The sequence below is a fragment of the Synchiropus splendidus genome, chromosome 19 (genome assembly GCF_027744825.2).
Source record: "Synchiropus splendidus isolate RoL2022-P1 chromosome 19, RoL_Sspl_1.0, whole genome shotgun sequence".
Classification (NCBI taxonomy): Eukaryota; Metazoa; Chordata; class Actinopteri; order Syngnathiformes; family Callionymidae; genus Synchiropus; species Synchiropus splendidus.
Window position 1 is genome coordinate 5,664,827 of NC_071352.1, and position 16,828 is coordinate 5,681,654.

Genomic DNA, 16,828 nt, shown 5'->3' on the forward strand with positions numbered 1-16,828 from the left:
AATATATTTGTGCGGTTTGCACTGATCTGCTTCAAGCTTCTTTGGCGCCTTTGATTCGGTGGTTTCTAATAGGACCATTCTTCAAAGTGTCAAGTCAGCAAGTTAGACGTAAATATTGTTGAAGTAAATTTGTCATCGGTCTCCATTATTTCATAATGACCCAGAAAGCACTGCCACAGCTGGAACTCACTTGGTAGTTTAAAGAGATACCAAACTGCTGCCGCACTCTCTTTATACAGGGACAACTGGATCTTCATTTTCCTGCATTTTCCATCCCAAATTCTCCACTCAAACCTGAGCATCCAGACACACCTCTTCATGTCTTCATGAATTTTCTTCATTGTCTTCCTGGTGAGTCCATCTCCTCATTCCAATCTCTTCCATCTCTTCCTTGACTCTTAGCTTCCATCGTTGATTGTAACAATTCCTTCTTAATCTCTGGCTGCGAGCAGATATGTAAATCACTGGTGAATAATCCTGACAGATGACCCAGATGATGTTGGCTGTCTTCAGATTACAATATCATTTATTAAGGGATGCAATATTGGATTTCTTTAAAGTGATTTAAAAGCCATCTATCAGCGCTTTGCTGTGCTTTAGACTATCATTTCCGACATCTCTCTCCTCCTCAACTATGCGGCGGCTCATTGCTTCCATGTCAAAGTTTGTCCATCTCTGTCATCCATCATGAAACAACAACATATACAGAACCTCAGGAATAATCTGTCTCTCTGGTGTGGATTAGTTCAGTAATCCTCATCATGGGACCCTCGAACGAACAGATGGCTGCGGAGACAAAATCACTGTGCTAATTCTCATCTACTGTCTGACAGAGCCAAAAAAAGAGCGATGCAAGCTTAATGAACCACAATGTGAGCCGAGTTTACAGAAACATGATACTGTAGTGTTTACCGAACATATGACCTTTATTAGTCGGGACAGCGGAACGGTTTTAGTCGTCCAGAATAAGATTTAATCTGACCGAAAGTTTGTCCTTACTACAGTACCACAGGAATAAACAGTGTAAGGGAATATATATATATATACATATATTTATTTATTGTCACAGTATTGTGGTGAGGCAGCATCACAACTCATGCACAGGCTCTGGAAACACAGTGTTAGTAGGATCACATGCAGTCAAGGCATTCCACAGATCACATCTGGACCCTTTGGCATACTTTGGTTGGATACATTAAATTCAGGAGATAAAAGGATTGTCCGTCAAAAAGAGTCAAAAGGAAACTGCTGAGTCATGAAATTGAATGTCGTACATGAGAATGCTGTTTGTGCTGTATTTTTTTTGTCGCCAGATCTCACTGAAGAGTCTCAGCAAGTTTGGTTAGTGACTTACAAAAAGTCAGCTCAGAACAGTTAGTCACAGTGCTGGGATTGGAACTGAATACCCGCCGGGAGTCAGAGGTCAGGGCTGAACATGAAGTCCAGAGCTTGTCTCTCCGCAGCGGCCACATTTGGGTGCCAGAGGTCGACGCTGAAGATGACGCGGGGGGCCGCATCAGGAGGACCTTTACAATCAGAGATTTGAGTTAACCATCATGAAATGCAGACTATTTGCTGTGACGCGAACCTTTGTGGGAGACGGTGTGAAGGAAGGAGTCGTCCACCAGGAGGCAGTGACCTTCTGACCAGCACTGGGGCTCCCCACCCACCACCAGCTCACACTGGGGGGGAGTTTGCAACCCTGCGGGAAAAAGAATCATGGTTTTAATCTGGACCCAAAAAAAGCCCTTGTCATCATTAGATTATAAAGCAGATGGATCACAGCAACAAATGGGCTCAGAGGAATTAACCTCCAGATGCTGAACTCTCAGGAGCCAGTTGTTGCTTATTAAATCGGCCCAATGGGTGTATTTTGGGGTCTTAAGTAGATTTTCCAATCACGCTAAGGTCATGTTATGAAACGGCAGGAACCAAAATATGGAACCGAGATGGAGTCATTGTGCTCTTCGACCTTTGCCCTGTAATAGCTTCAGTATTCAGACAATTTAAGGCTAGCTGCCTAAGCTACAGGGTGGCTGAGGCGGATGCTTGGGGTGAGAGGCAGGGGAATTGGTTGTGCTGACCGAGGTGGCAGCGCAGGCGTGCGTTCGTGGGTCCATAAGAGCTCCCAAGAGTAGACCCAGGCCCCAGCAGCCAGAATCCAGCCGATCCCAGAGAATTGCTGCTGATGAAGGTGCGCAGGGAGAGCAGTATTCTGTAGGTGCATGGACATGAGCGACAGTTTCCCGCCACGCAGATGCCGGAGCTGTAGAGGGGAAAGGCAGACTGACCCTGACGGACACCAGGAAGATGCTGTTACTCCTTGTGTTCAGCGAAAACAAGGTTCATTTCACTTGTAAATACCTTGGAAGTCAGACTGGTCCAGCCCTGTTTGGTGTCCGTTCCTCGTTGATAAACAGCCCGGAACTCCTTTAAGATGGTGGGGTAGTTGGCCTCCAGGACCTCAATGTCGTGACGATGAGCATCGCGAGGGAAGAAGGGAACGCTCGGGACGTCGGGCAGAAAGAAGAGATGAGGCTTCTGAATGGCTGAGTGGTCCTTCTGTCTCACCTGAAGTGAGAAGGTTTTTAGAAACACCTCGGCCCATGGTGGGAACCCGCGAGCTGTACCTGTTCTCTGAGCCCTTTGTGAATGCGGCCCATGCCCACCCAGCTGTAACGCTTAGCGTACTCCTGCAGGGCCCCATACAGTTTCTTGGCTTCTGCTGAGGCCTGAGCTGGGAACAAGGCGTGACTCTGCACCGGAGTGAGGTAGTTGTGACCTCGCTCTTCGTCCTCCTCCGTTTCCATGATCTGATCGCTCCTGGATCGAGCACCAGCTCCACCGCAGCTGCCACCTCGGGACATCATGGACCTTCTAGAGCTGGACTTCCCACCGTGAGCGTGGGCTGACATCGGCAGGTCGGAGCCCATCCTGTAGCAGTGCCACAGGAAGAGGAGCAGCAGAGTCCAGAGAACACTGCTGAGGGACTGGACGCCCAGCTCCAGGTACGGAGGTAGGACCAGACCGCTCGTCCACCAGTCCATCTTCAGACCTCAGCACCGCTGAAGCACAAGCCATCAAACACATTAAATCATCAGACAGGACATGGGGGGAAAAAGGGTCTTTGTTGGAAGCTTGTGTTCAGCAAAGGCGACATCTAGTGGTGCTACAATCCTATTCCTGAAGGCAAATCTTTTTTATGCATCATTAGCTACATATTTAATGTGATTTTCTGATTATGATATGTGCTGAATTTACCGCTGACTCATGGCAATTACTCTCATCACTCTCATACCAGACCGTGAGGGTCATGGAGTACTCAAGTCAATCCCAGCTTTGGAGGAAATGAGTCAAAACACAACAGAGAGCACTGACCTACTGGCCCACCTGTTCCTGTTGGTGGCTTCTTACATAAGGGCTTTGTCAGAAAAAAGATCAAGTTAACAGGGATGGCTCAGATTAACATGTTCCTTCTAACTCAATCTGTTTTAAAACACATAGCTGAGATGGTTAGGACAATGTTTTCGTCTTTGGCTGCAGCTACCAGAGACTCAGAATCCGAACTATTGACATTCGTGCAATGCTGATGCTCTAATGGATATTTTGGATTAAATAATAAATTAGGGTTAGAAATAATTAAATGTGGACTTACTTAAATATGCGAGAGAAAAAAAATAGATAAAAATACAAATATATAAATAAAAGGAAGCGTGATTATAAGGGAGTGAGTGAGTATAAGGATTAATTTAACTTGATTAATTTAAACTATATACATGAAGAACGAGGCCACAATCTTTCACGCTATTTTTTTGTGTGTGTGACGTCGGTTGAATCGCTGATTCAAAAGTCCCAGTTGGCCGGGAAAGTAAAGCGATGGAAACTGAAAGGCGAAGCAAAAGTGCGGCACCAATCCTCGGGTCAGATTTTGGGCGAGTTCACGTCTCTCCATCTTGTTGGGCTCTGCGTCAGCTCGTCACCAAAACCTCGGAGTGATCCACGTCTACAACAACGCCTGAAATAAATGCTTTGAAAGCGGTCGAGCCTCAACATTGCTGACGTCTTACTGAAGGGCAGGCAGGATGGAAAACACGTCGTCTTCGAAATTACCTTGACGGACTCGGTCCAGCTGCGGTTGCGACGCTGCTCCTCCGCCGCTCATGGGTCGCTCGAGAACGAGTCGGCTGCCAGTAACGGATCCGTGAACTGAACCGGGAGAGTCGGTTCCTCTAATTAAAGCGCGATAAAATGCGAGTGTACATCATTCGTTCTCAATTGTTTGTGTATTTAATAAAGATACTGATGCATGTTTTTGCACGTATAGACCATTTAATGCGTAGAAATTGGTCATGTCGCGGTGATCTGATTCCCAATCCCAAATCCTAATTCCCACATCAGCTGTTCGGCCCACGTCAGTCCTCAGCGCTCCCATCACAAATGCAGTTCCGTTGCAGGCCGCTAGGGCGCGCTTGACTCTCCCGCTCGGATGCCCTCACACCAGCGCTGAATGCGTCAGTAATCAGAACCACACCAGCACCGACCCGCCGCCTCACCGGGCCCGAAGCAACAGGATACAGTCCGGATCGACAGTGGACGCTGCCTGCAGGAGGAAGGTAAGACGAGGACCGCGTCCATCACCGCCGCGCTCGGTGTGTCATTGTGGCTCCGACTGATGCCAAAAAACGCTTCTCCGCACAAAGAGGGCCGGAGGAGGTGCGAGGGAGGTCGATGCTCAGCATCCCAACATTCAGCTAATCCTCATCACACGTTTGCTCTCCGATGTCTCTTCCAATGATCTGGAAATAAAGCGAGTGCAGGAGGAGAAGATGCGGCTTGAACGTTTCATCCCGCGCGTAAAATGAAAAGCGACAATTTGGTTGCCATTTTGTTTCTTGGATAATAATAAATATGTTTCCCCAGTTGGGCTTTATGGAAGGTTGTCGCCTCTTGTGGTGTAAACAGGAACGTTGGCTCAATTAAATATACATGTTGTCTTTATTTATTTTCCTGTCAAAAATACGATTTCTTATTTTGCATTTAAGGTCTGTCAATTCCAGAATCATGGGGCTCGCACGCCTCTCCTTGGTGCTGTCCGTCACCTTCATCCACCTGGTTTCAGGTAAGTCCATCAGCATTTGGTGTAGGGAATATAATTTTGATGATGATGGCCTTTTTCCGGTGTCCCCCGCCTTTTCATCCACTCCTGTGATTTGTGTGTGAAAGATATACCAAGCCTCTTTTCCTCATGCAGTTATGTAGTTCATCTTCACTATGAATGGATATCAATCCTCTCTTTATTTAATTCTATTTGGACCACAATATTAGACTGACTCAAAATAAAAGAGCTAATCTAAAGTTCTACTGAATAAGATTGTTTTTTCTCTGGTTGAGGAGGACATCAAGTGTAGAACAACCAATAGGAAGGTTAGGATTTTGACAGCTCGGCTGTGGCCGGACAGGAGGGTTCATGACGTTCATGAAGGAGTGCTGACAAATGAGGAAGTTCAGAAGTTGTTTGAGGCTTTGACAGACGACACGTGACGTTCCTGTTAAAGGTTTCTGAGTTTTGGAGCCTGATTGTTGGTGTAAACATGGCAGTCCTACCTCACCCTGTCGTGTTCTCATCAGGTATGCGCTTCATGATTCCAGAGTCTAACCCGACTCCAACAGCCCCCCCTGACTCCTATCCTCAAGGTGACATCAATGAGGCCGCTGGATTGTAACTTGTGACGCCGGTAATGAACTTTGATTCCCCGTAGGAACCACCACCAACCCGACTCAGGCCGTGCCCGGGTTCAGACAGGCCGAGTCGACGGCGTCTCTTCTCTCGCCGGGACTGCTCACCACAGCGTTTGGCTCTTCATCTGCGGCCCGTCGGCCTGGACCCAGGAACACCATGACCTCGCTGCCCTTGGAGGAGGAGACCACCACCACTCTGATCACCACCACCACCATCACCACCATGCACATGCCGGGTGAGACGCCACAGATCATGCTCTCTCCACGTCCTCATGTTGCAAAAAAAAAAAAAAAAAAAAAGCGATGCTCAGTGATATAGTCTGAAAAAAGAAGGGGTATTTATTTACTCAGACCCGTCCTTGCTTCTTCCATCTTGATGCCAAAAAGAATACGACGCTTTCTTGTTCTCTATAAATAATAGAGAAGCAGTGAAGCCAAAACTGAACATATTGAAAACAAGCCGAAAGAAAAGGGGTGATCCACTTTCCATTTGAAGGAGGACGTGAAAGAAGAGCATGAAACTATCCTGAAATATTCATGTTGAAAATGACCTGCCGACGGAGCTGTAGATACTGTTGAAGAGGAGGTCGCATTTCCTCTTATTCATCAGTGATGTTGTTCCGCGTCACGATGGGATTTCTGTCTATCTATATTTCAGTGTTTTGATCATCTTAGTGCACATAATTCAACATTAGGGGCCCACGGAGCAGTGAGTGTCCACAGAAGGATCATCATATTCTCTCTGTTCTTCCAGCTCAAAGCAAGAAAACAGATGAGAAGCATCCAGTGAAGAGTCTCACACGACTCTGTGTGTTTTAGCATGTTCCCATCGAGGGCTGTGCAGCGCTGGTGCCGCCGACACACGCGTCACCCAGAACCACCAAACCCGACCCCAAAAACAGTCGCATATTCATAGATATGTCAAGCTTCATTAGGTTAATAACAGTGACAACTTCACGTTTCAGTTGGCGATGAATCAGATGAAGTTCAGGATGGTTTCCCTCGTGCTCCGACAGCAGAGGAAGAATTAATTTTACAAATCCTCAGTCAACAGTGTCACCCTGACCAGAATACAAATGGGAGCTGGTGACCCAACAGGAGCGCTGAGTGACTGTCAGGAATGATCTTCAGCGGGAACATCACAGATTTGCAGGATCCGGAGTGAGGAGACGATTCTGCTCACAACATAGTCGAGTTTCTTGTGTGTGGAAGGTTCTTGTGGCCTCAGATTGCCTCCCTAAAGAGGACTGAAAACCTGTCATGACTTCAGTTTTTATTGATGCAGTTTTGTCAAATGTGACAGAGCTTCTTACCTTACCCTCCATTTGAGGAATCAAAACACCTCCGCCCCCCCTCATGCTGAGAAAAGAATCGCTGCTTGTCCCGGGAGTTGTGTCAGGAGGAACACTCCAAGACAAATGGCTGTCAGCTGTATTTGAATAGTTTGCCCGAGCTCGATAAATGCGATGACTTACTGAGGAATATTTTCTCGTTTCATCAGTACAATGTAACGCGACCTTGTCAGCGATGGAAGATGTTGTTGAGTCACCAGATTCTGCCTCGTCCTCATCCCCACTTTCCCCGCTGGAGTGCACGTACAGCGTCACCGTCTATGCTGGTTATGGGGTGGAGATCCAGGTGATGTCTTGGCTTTATTTCCTGTCATTCTAAGATTGTGTCTCACGATTACCTTAAGATTGAAATTTTAATAACTATTGGAGCAAAGTTGAAATTATTATATTTTTGGAAACAAATTAAAAGGGCAAAATCAAATTGCAGCGGGACACTGTGGGGATGATTTCTATGGGGGACAAACGTTCAGTTAACTAATGATGTATTTTAGAAAAAATAGAAAGAAAAAAAGGAAATATATTTATTAATAGGAAAGTAAAATACAGAGAAATTATTATTATTATTATTATAAATCTGGTGGATATCATGTGAAAATAAGTTCAGAAATAAATATAATTATATAAAACATAAAGAAAATATAATTACAGACACACATAAATAAATAAATAAATAAGGGGGAAAATAGTGAAAAATCGGGGCATGAAATATAAATATATATATATATATATATATATATATATATATATATATATATATATATATATACATATATATATATATATATATATATATATATATATATATATATATATATAATAAATGTAATACATTAAAGTAGCAATTATGCATTTACATTATGCAATTTAAGATGCTTTTTTGAAAAGCCATTTGGAATTGTGAATTTTTTTATTGGTGTGATTTCCCCCCCAGGTGAGGAAGGTGAATCTGTCAAAGGAAGAGTCTCTCACAGTCATGGGACTTGGACGCTCTGGTCCGGAACTGTTGGCCAACGAAACTCTGATGAGAGAGGGTCAGGTGATCCGCAGCACCTCCAATCAGGTGTATATCTACTATCGCAGTCTGCGGCAGAGCAACCATGGAACCTTCAGCCTGCACTACCAAGGTGTGTGTGCACGCTTTTATCCACATCCATTGGGTCAGAGGAAGACGACTTGCTTCAAAGTTTCTCCTCTGTATCCAGCTTTTCTGCTGTCCTGCACTTTCCCGCGCTCCCCTGACAACGGCGGCGTGACAGTGACAGACATCCACCCCGGAGGTCAGGCTCACTTCCACTGTGATCCTGGTTTTCAAGTCCGCGGTCACGAGGTCGCGACGTGCGTCAACACAACGCAACCCCACTGGAGCACATCGGAGCCGCAGTGCGTCGGTGAGTTGCATCGACTCGAGTTTGTGAAAGATCCGAGCTGATCTGCCGCGTGTGTCCTCAGCGGTGTCTTGCGGAGGGTGGGTACGGAACGCAACGGTGGGCCGGATCCTCTCTCCCCCGCCGCCGTCTGTTAGCAACCACAGTAACGGGAACAACCTGAGCTGCCACTGGTTGATCGAATCCAAAGAGGGCCACCGGCTGCACCTGCACTTTGAGAGAATTGCGCTGGACGAAGACGATGATAAGTATGTTCTTGTTCTCACTCCTACTGTGAAGAACCCTCACTATCCAGCTCTCAAAAGTCACCCTCCGTGCCTGTGGCGTCTTCCTCTCAGGCTGATGGTGCGCAGCGGCAACAGCTCCTTGTCCCCCCTCCTCTTTGACTCGGACCTGGACGACGTTCCAGAGCGTGGGCTGTTGAGTGAGAGCTCCTCTCTTTACCTGGAGCTCACTGCCGACTCGTCTTCCATCCCTCTGCTGCTGGCGCTGCGATATGAGGGTGAGCGCAGGACGGGATTCATCTCTTCTTTCATTATTCTGTTATGATCCTAGTTGCCTGAAAAAGTTCATCAAATCACCCTGTGTAGTTTCTTTCTGCTGCTTTTCTGACCAACATTAAAATAGAATAAAGCTATTGATAGTTTACTCCTTTGAGATTTCTAAACAAAGGAGCTCTGCGCTCTTCACCTTCCCCTCTTTTTTCTTCTTCTTCATCATCAAGAAGCCAGTCTCCTCCACCTCACCATCTCTTGCTCATCCTCCCTGGTCACACCTGTCTTCAGTGGTTGACTTCCTCTCCTTTTTGCCTTGTGTCTAACCTCCATAGCTTTGACTTGAAACTCTGTGGTGACTTGAGCTTTCAACAAGTTCCACCTGAAGCCACCCGTCCTCCATATTGACATCCGGTTCTCATGCGTTTCTCTGTCCAGCGTTCGACGACGAGCACTGCTGGGAGCCGTACATGCCGCACGGAAACTTCAGCAGCAGCGACATCTCGTACCAACTAGGTACCGTGGTCACCTTCAACTGCTCCCCAGGCTTCGTGATGGAACAAGGCTCAGGAACCATCGAGTGCATCGACCCCAGCAATCCTCACTGGAACGACAGTGAGCCGGTGTGCAAGGGTAAGAGTGCCGTAGCTAGGTGAGCGCTGTCTGCTGCCTCTCACACCTTGTTGTTGGGATGACCCTCCCTCCTCAGGGACATACTGATGGAGATCTGGTCTTTCTTCATCTAAGGCATGTCGTGGTGTGGTTGATGGAAATGCTGAGTCACTTTAAGCTTGTTTGTCTGCCCTCTGCTGCCCCAGCTCTGTGTGGAGGTGAACTGACTGAGCCCTCCGGCACCATCCTCTCGCCTGACTGGCCGCAGAGCTACTCTAAAGGACTGGACTGTGTGTGGCAGATTCATGGGAACGAGGAGAAGCGCATCGAGCTTGATGTCCACATGTGAGCCTCCGTCAATGAGTTGGTGACTCCATGTTTTGTCTATGTGCTCACTAACCTCATACACAGGTGGATGATTTGGAGGATGAGGATGATGAAGCAGTTGTCTATGTTGTGGATTCTTAACCTTTTTGATCTCTGGGCCCACCTTTCCCAGAACAAATGGGACCGTGGCCCATTCACATAAACCTGATCTAATGTACTTACACGTAAACAAATCAAAACCTTGTGAAAGGACATGAAACCATGTGATCATAGCTCAAGATTTATTAGTCATCGAAAAAGTCCAACTAGTAACAGAACCAGGTGCAAGTCATATTCATGAAATTTACTCAAGAAAAAAAGAGAAAAAAATACACTTGATACAAACTGTTGAGAAAATTGTACATCATGATATCATAATAAAACAATGCCAAAATATTCATAATAATAAATATATAATTATATATAATTATATATATATATATATATATATATATATATATATATATATATATATATATATATATATATATATATATATATATATATATATATATATATATATATATTATAATAATACATATAATAAACATATAATAATATATAGTAAGGGATATATATATATATATATAATATAATAATAATACATATAATAATACAAATAAATATGTTTTCAAAAGAAACTCTAAATAAGATATGAGAAAAGTCTAAATAAAAGTATCGCCATAAAATTTTGGAATTAATTATAAAAACTGCTTCGACTTTCATGAACAGTTGGCATCACTTTTTTTATCATTTCTTTTTTAAAAAACTGTCACAAATTTGCAGCTGTCAAGTTAATATAATGACACACACCTGCCACCAGCTGTGGAAAATGTATTAAAGATAACACAAAAACTCTCTAGGAGGTGCTCTCGGCCCAACCATGGGCCTCGGCCCTATGGTTAAGAATCATTGTTCTATTTCACAGCTATCAGGAGAAAAATGCAGCTGAGGATGATGAAGAAACATCTTTACATAATCTGCCGTTGCCTTCGGTGCCGCGAGCAGAATAACAACAAGTATTTGTGGGCGGCTCGTATAAATAACCGAACCTTCAACGGTGTCTTTTGTTCTCTCCAAGATTAAACATCCGCCACACTGACGTGCTGACGGTTTTCGACGGCCGGGACTTGACGTCTCACGTGATCGGCCAGTACTTGGGCTCCAAAGAGCGCTTCCAGGTGGTGTCCGGAGGGTCGGAGGTCACCATCCAGTTCCAGAGTGACCCGGAAGATTCCAGTTTCATCCTGAGTCAGGGATTCCTGATCCATTATCGCGGTGAGCCCGTGCAGTCCGAAGAAGCCCCACGAATGCTGTGCTGATGGTTTTTGTGTCTCATCCCTCAGAGGTGGAGCCCAACGACACCTGCCCCACGCTGCCCAAGATCGAGTTCGGGTGGATCAGTTCGTCTCACTCCTCGCTGGTGAGAGGCAGCGTGCTGACCTACCAATGCCAGCCTGGGTATGACATCAGCGGCTCTGACATCATCACCTGCCAGTGGGACCTTTCCTGGAGCAGCAGCCCCCCCACCTGTGTCAAAGGTGAGACCTTCCCTCCGGGCGACTCCAGTCCAAGAAAAACTCGTCCTGTTTGCGCCCCCTACAGTCCAGCAGTGTCCAGATCCAGGAGAGGTGGTGAACGGCGCACGCTACGTGCGACCTGAAGGCGGGTTTGCAGTGGGAACCGTGGTTTGCTTCTCGTGCAACCAGGGCTACCAACTGGAAGGTCCCAGCCAGATCTCCTGCCACGGACGAGACACAGGAACCCCGAAGTGGAGCGACCGCAGCCCCAAATGTGTCTGTAAGTGAACACCTCACTCACGTCTGGTGTTTGGAATCAACCAGCTGTCTGTGTTGAGCAGTGAAATACGACCCCTGCCCGAACCCCGGCGTTCCCGACAACGGCTACCAAACACTGTACAAGCACAACTACCAGGCTGGAGAGACACTGCGCTTCTTCTGCTACGAGGGCTACGAGCTGATCGGGGAGGTCATCATCAACTGTATCCCCGGACATCCGTCTCAGTGGAGCAGCCCCCCGCCCTTCTGCAAAGGTCAAGATGGTTGTTGCCTTCTCACCTTTATGCCCACGAAATCCTTCGTCTCATGCACGTCTCTCTTGAACAGTTGCGTATGAGGAACTTCTGGAAGACCACCAGTTAAAAGGTGATATTTATTATTCACTTAAAATCACCCGACTAGAATCTGTTCTGTAAAATGACTTTTGTATAAATGCTGAGAAATGATTTCAAATTTCCTGGCATTTATTGCAGTGTCCCAGACCTTCGAGCCGTCCCACCAGATCCTGAGCGAGAACATTGCTCTGGCAATAATTCTGCCCATCATCCTGGTCATCCTGCTGATCGGAGGGATCTACATGTACTACACCAAGTGAGTGCACTTGTAATGACGAAGGTTAGCCACTAGGGCGCTGCAGAGTAATACATTTTTGTTTTTGTTGTTTTTTTAAGTATTATTTAAGCCCAAAACACTTTCAGTCATCATTTTATTTTTTTATTTTAATTCTGCTCATTTTCTGACCTGCAGCATCTGCAGACTAGAGTGGAAGCCACTCTTCTGGAAGACTCTCTCTCACACACACTCATACAGCCCCATCACCGTCGAATCAGATTTCAACAACCCCCTTTATGAGGCAGGGGTGAGTACAAAAATCTAGTAATCACAATTCAAAATATGTTGCCGTTAACTCCTCTCTTGCTTGTCTTCACAGGATACACGGGAGTATGAAGTTTCCATTTAAAAACATGAGCATATGTATTTGAATTGCTATTTTAAAGCCTCAGTCCCCTTTTCATATTCAAGTTAAACCAACTTTATCGATATCACTAGTTCTCACGTCCGTTATAAACATGCTTAAATATATTTAATTGAAATACAACACACTTTAAATATCCCATTATTCGGACTGGTGCCTTGACAATGTACGGAAATTGAAAATATTGTGAGAAAAAAATATATTAAGGCTAAAAGCAAATGTTTTGTAACAATCAGAATGACAGTTATAAGCTCACAGTACATGTTGAATGTTTTCCTTTAAGTCGTGTGGCCAATGTGACGTTTAAGAAATAAGGTAAAGGGCAGAAGAGTTCCATCAAAACCATGTTGTTTTCTCACTTTGTCTCTGTGTTACACACACACACACACACACACAAATTGAATGTAAATACTGAGTTAATATTGACTTGAGGTTGACATATATGCATTCAAGTTACATATATAAGCCTCACAAACCTATATAAACATGGAGGTGGAAGGGGAAATATTTTCATTATATGTAATGAAAATTCAGTGCCAAAATATAATGTTGATTAATATAATGTCCCTAAGTGTTTCATCTGTTGTTGCAATAGTGTTTACAAAGGCAGTGTTTTTTTGCAGTTACTGGAGTGCACAAGCGCACCGCGTCACGTGACATGAACGCCAAGGCGAGGACATGAATGTCATAATGCTTAGAGCATGCACTGATTGTAAATTATATTGCTTCTGCTCAAACTTGCCATCTTCATTCTAGTTATTGCGACTTAATCATTGTTATCCGATTTGATGTTGTATGCACTATGTTGATGACAAACTACAAACTTGGCTGCTTGCTGTGATGCATTATGTATCTTTATTTATTACTGATTGTTTCACTAGTGAATGTAGTCGCATTCACGTGCCAAACTAAAGGGTGTTGGAGAGTGTTGCTTTGTAGATTTAACTCATTTTATCAGTAGCATTTCTTTGCTTCATGTAAGATTACACTCTTTTAAAGGCGGTAAGTTATTTGCTGAACTGGAAATAAACTCTCTTAAATGTACTCGTGTCGATTGTATGATTTTGTGACTTAAAATGTGGCGTACAGATTATTTCACTCATGCTTCAGCATCGGGAGGGAGTGGATGTTGACAATGTTGGGCCAGTAGGGGGCAGTAAAACAACTTTCTGGCCTTTTCAACTGTGCGGAAGAAGAAGCGGTGGAAGTGGTTGCGTTGTTTTCGCTTCCGTGTGACCTATTTAGCTCCTCACATCACCATTTACGGATGTTTATCTCCTTAAAATGCACTCCTTAAGGTAAAGCGTCACAATTATGACCGGTAATTATTTAGTTTTCAGGATCTAACCGAAGGAAAGCCATGTACTGAGGGAATCGTTGTTAGCTCTTAGTGTAGCTATGCTAACGCCTTTCAGAATGAGTTGTCAAACGCTCGTTGCTTTGTAATCGTTCGTTGTTGTTGTTTTTTTCAATAATTTCACTCCAAGCGTCGCGCTTTTGGTGCGCTACCTATTATTATTGGCCGAGATTCACGTTAAGGATCATCTTGAATGTTCAGGCAGGTAAGTGTTGAGAGTTGTTTGTTGTCATTTTAACACAAATCTGTGTTATTCTAATTTAAAAAATACACACATCCCTTATTTTTTAGGGACCACATTAGTTAACATTAGTTACTTATAGTAAGTCATAACGCACCATTGGACACGTTTATTTTTGAACAATCGATTACCTATTGCAGTCAATAAAGATGTTGACCCCCGCTCTCTCCATAAAGTCAGGTAGGAACCCTTCAGCTCCATGTCTGCTGAGGCGTCAGCTGGCAGTCATGCCGCCGACTCTGCCCAGTCCTCTGCCGCCTGCCAGAACACGGAGGAGCACAGAAGTCAGGGTCTGCTGGGAAGCAAATACGTCAAGTTGAATGTGGGTGGCTCGCTTCATTACACCACCGTCCAGACTCTGAGTAAGGAAGAAAGTCTTCTGCAGAGCATCTGTAATGGAGCCACAGAAGTCAACATTGACTCAGAAGGTGACTTTACTATCATTGATTTTGAATGTATTCAGAGGGAAAGGAATCTGATTGATTTTTCCTTTCCATCTCTTACAGGTTGGGTGGTTTTGGATCGATCCGGCCGCCATTTTTCACTGGTGTTAAACTTCTTGCGTGATGGCTCTGTTCCCCTTCCCGAGGACCGCAGGGAGCTGGATGAGGTTCTGAAGGAGGCGCAGTACTACCGTGTCCAGGGCCTGGTTCAACACTGTCTTAATGCCATGCAGGTGAAGTGGAGCTCCGTGGTGGATATGAAGCCTCTCAGGAAATAACAAACTAAGACTTCCTTCCTTTACAGAAACAAAAGGATGTGTTTGAAACCGTGTGCCGGATCCCCATGATCACCTCAGCCAAAGAAGAACAAAGGATGATTGCCACCTGTAGGAAGGTCAATATGCAAGTGAAAAATCAATAGATAGTGATTGATGCATTGATGCAGGGGGATTGTGTGTTTCCTGACTTCAGACTCATAGATTTGAGTGGAATGTTTTTCCTGTCGAACAAAGGTTCACTTTTAAACATATGTTTGATTGTTTATCATGCTGATAGAATTCAGAATTCACATTCCACCTACCTCAAAATATCTGTTATGACACCTTTGAATTGCGATGGAATGAGTAAAATACATATGTTTTCCCTTCTGCAGCCGGTTGTGAAGTTGCAGAATAACAGAGGAAACAACAAATATTCATATACAAGGTAAGTCATTTCCACCTACTCATCCGGTGCTGGTGTTCCACAGTTACTTCCCGTCCCCTTCTGTCTCCAGCAACTCCGACGACAACCTGCTGAAAAACATCGAACTGTTCGACAAACTGGTGCTGCGCTTTAACGGCCGCGTGCTCTTCGTCAAAGACGTCCTTGGGGACGAGATCTGCTGCTGGTCCTTTTACGGCGAAGGACGAAAGATTGCAGAAGTTTGCTGCACCTCCATCGTCTACGCCACGGAAAAGAAGCAAACCAAAGTAAATATCAAAGCAAACAAGCCTGTTGACAAGCAAGACTGGGATTATTTCCCTCTTTCCTTTGCCTTCTCAGGTGGAATTTCCGGAAGCTCGGATCTTCGAAGAGACGCTTAACATCCTCATTTACGAGAACAACAGGGGCTCGGGTCCCGGGGGTTTGCACCTGTTAGACTCCAGAGGGGCCGGATCAAGCCTGGGCTCGGAGGAAGAGGGCGCTGTGGGCGGGGACAGACGCGTGCGGCGGATTCACGTCCGAAGGCACATTATGCACGATGAGAGAGGGCACGGCCAGCAGACCGTCTACAAAGACTAATACCAACAATAATGTGAAGTTTGACACTCGAGTCTGTGCTGCTGAGGAGGTCCTGTGTGGAGGAGTTCTTCTGTTTACATTCTGTCTTCAAATAGGAACCACTCAAATAATAACACGCCACATCGACCTGCATGGATAACATTTAACAAACCTCCGTCCTGTTGGAATCTTATGACGATATGCACTGTCTGCCCTGCTAGTTGGTACAACATGGGCTGTTTTTGGGGATGTGAAATCTGTTCTAGTGAGCTGAGGTGGTGTATAAATGCACGGGACTGGAGCAGCCATGTTGTCTCTGTCCAAGGAATGAGCAGCTAAGTTTGCTTTAAATTATTTCGGCTGCCGCTTCAAGATTGTTTTATAATAATTTATGACCTTAATTTATTGTTTTGGTATTTAACTTTTGTATCGTATGCAATCTGTGGTCGAAATGAGAGTACCTTTTGTGTGTTGCACTCTATTGCACCTGATTCTTTTTTTCAAACGTCAGTGTCAAGATACATTTCGTTCGAATGTTTGAAAGAGAACTGTGATTGCGTTCTTCACTCTGAGCCATGAACTTTCCTATTGTGTCTTAAACCAAACCACTGACTTGTGCCCCGTTCGTAAATTCTCCAACAGACCAAACCACTATGTTTTAAAGTAAAATATGAAATGAAAGCAATAGTCCCTCTTGAATATTCCACAAGTGTAACTCTTTGATTGCCGCCTTTCAGCACTCTTAATAAATCACTAAAACGCTTCAGTCAGTTCGTTTTGTTCATTATTTTTGCTATGCCC

The 16,828-nt window shown here is 44.9% G+C and overlaps 3 protein-coding genes across 5 annotated transcripts in view; 2 read left to right on the forward strand and 1 right to left on the reverse strand.

Moving 5' to 3' along the window:
• The window catches only part of sez6l2 (seizure related 6 homolog (mouse)-like 2), a 118,823-nt gene extending 105,691 nt beyond the window's left edge, over positions 1–13,132 (forward strand). Inside the window, exons 4-23 of the mRNA XM_053851365.1 lie at positions 240–351; positions 2,700–4,613; positions 5,043–5,119; positions 5,629–5,694; positions 5,760–5,975; positions 7,241–7,377; positions 8,023–8,215; positions 8,294–8,479; positions 8,541–8,724; positions 8,815–8,978; positions 9,409–9,603; positions 9,789–9,927; positions 11,030–11,226; positions 11,295–11,489; positions 11,554–11,748; positions 11,810–12,001; positions 12,075–12,113; positions 12,221–12,338; positions 12,495–12,606; positions 12,679–13,132. Of these exons, the coding sequence (XP_053707340.1) occupies positions 5,062–5,119; positions 5,629–5,694; positions 5,760–5,975; positions 7,241–7,377; positions 8,023–8,215; positions 8,294–8,479; positions 8,541–8,724; positions 8,815–8,978; positions 9,409–9,603; positions 9,789–9,927; positions 11,030–11,226; positions 11,295–11,489; positions 11,554–11,748; positions 11,810–12,001; positions 12,075–12,113; positions 12,221–12,338; positions 12,495–12,606; positions 12,679–12,708 (2,616 nt within the window). The 5' untranslated portion in view covers positions 240–351; positions 2,700–4,613; positions 5,043–5,061 and the 3' untranslated portion in view covers positions 12,709–13,132. The remainder of the gene's footprint in view (positions 1–239; positions 352–2,699; positions 4,614–5,042; positions 5,120–5,628; positions 5,695–5,759; positions 5,976–7,240; positions 7,378–8,022; positions 8,216–8,293; positions 8,480–8,540; positions 8,725–8,814; positions 8,979–9,408; positions 9,604–9,788; positions 9,928–11,029; positions 11,227–11,294; positions 11,490–11,553; positions 11,749–11,809; positions 12,002–12,074; positions 12,114–12,220; positions 12,339–12,494; positions 12,607–12,678) is intronic.
• Positions 893–4,174, reverse strand: asphd1 (aspartate beta-hydroxylase domain containing 1). The gene is made up of 6 exons (XM_053851386.1): positions 4,111–4,174; positions 2,631–3,065; positions 2,365–2,571; positions 2,085–2,292; positions 1,589–1,702; positions 893–1,526 (listed from the first exon to the last, which is right to left on the reverse strand). Exons 2-6 carry the CDS (start codon positions 3,045–3,047, stop codon positions 1,417–1,419), a joined length of 1,056 nt encoding a protein of 351 aa, XP_053707361.1. The 5' UTR covers positions 3,048–3,065; positions 4,111–4,174; the 3' UTR covers positions 893–1,416.
• Positions 13,133–13,839: 707 nt separating the features above from the next.
• kctd13 (potassium channel tetramerization domain containing 13) lies at positions 13,840–16,788 on the forward strand. Of its 3 annotated transcripts, none has more exons than XM_053851391.1 (7): positions 13,840–14,285; positions 14,502–14,749; positions 14,828–14,997; positions 15,069–15,158; positions 15,417–15,469; positions 15,540–15,735; positions 15,809–16,788. In XM_053851391.1, the coding sequence occupies exons 2-7, from the start codon at positions 14,521–14,523 to the stop codon at positions 16,046–16,048; spliced, it is 978 nt and encodes a 325-aa protein (XP_053707366.1). In that variant the 5' UTR covers positions 13,840–14,285; positions 14,502–14,520; the 3' UTR covers positions 16,049–16,788. The 3 variants fall into 3 exon arrangements, with proteins under 3 accessions (XP_053707366.1, XP_053707365.1, XP_053707367.1); XM_053851390.1 differs by having other exon boundaries at positions 13,886–14,285; positions 14,498–14,749; XM_053851392.1 differs by having other exon boundaries at positions 13,911–14,021.
• The last annotated feature ends 40 nt before the right edge of the window (positions 16,789–16,828 follow it).

Bases quoted from the DNA above. Each gene is read 5' to 3' on its own strand.
- kctd13 (XM_053851391.1), top strand. From the start codon at position 14,521: ATGTCTGCTGAGGCGTCAGCTGGCAGTCATGCCGCCGACTCTGCCCAG. The intron at 14,750-14,827 runs GTGACTTTACTA...CATCTCTTACAG, and splicing joins AGTCAACATTGACTCAGAAG to GTTGGGTGGTTTTGGATCGA. The intron at 15,159-15,416 runs GTCAATATGCAA...TCCCTTCTGCAG, and splicing joins TGATTGCCACCTGTAGGAAG to CCGGTTGTGAAGTTGCAGAA.
- asphd1 (XM_053851386.1), bottom strand. From the start codon at position 3,047: ATGGACTGGTGGACGAGCGGTCTGGTCCTACCTCCGTACCTGGAGCTG. The intron at 2,293-2,364 runs GTATTTACAAGT...GGTGTCCGTCAG, and splicing joins GGACCAGTCTGACTTCCAAG to GGTCAGTCTGCCTTTCCCCT. The intron at 1,703-2,084 runs GTCAGCACAACC...TTTTTCCCGCAG, and splicing joins ACGCCTGCGCTGCCACCTCG to GGTTGCAAACTCCCCCCCAG.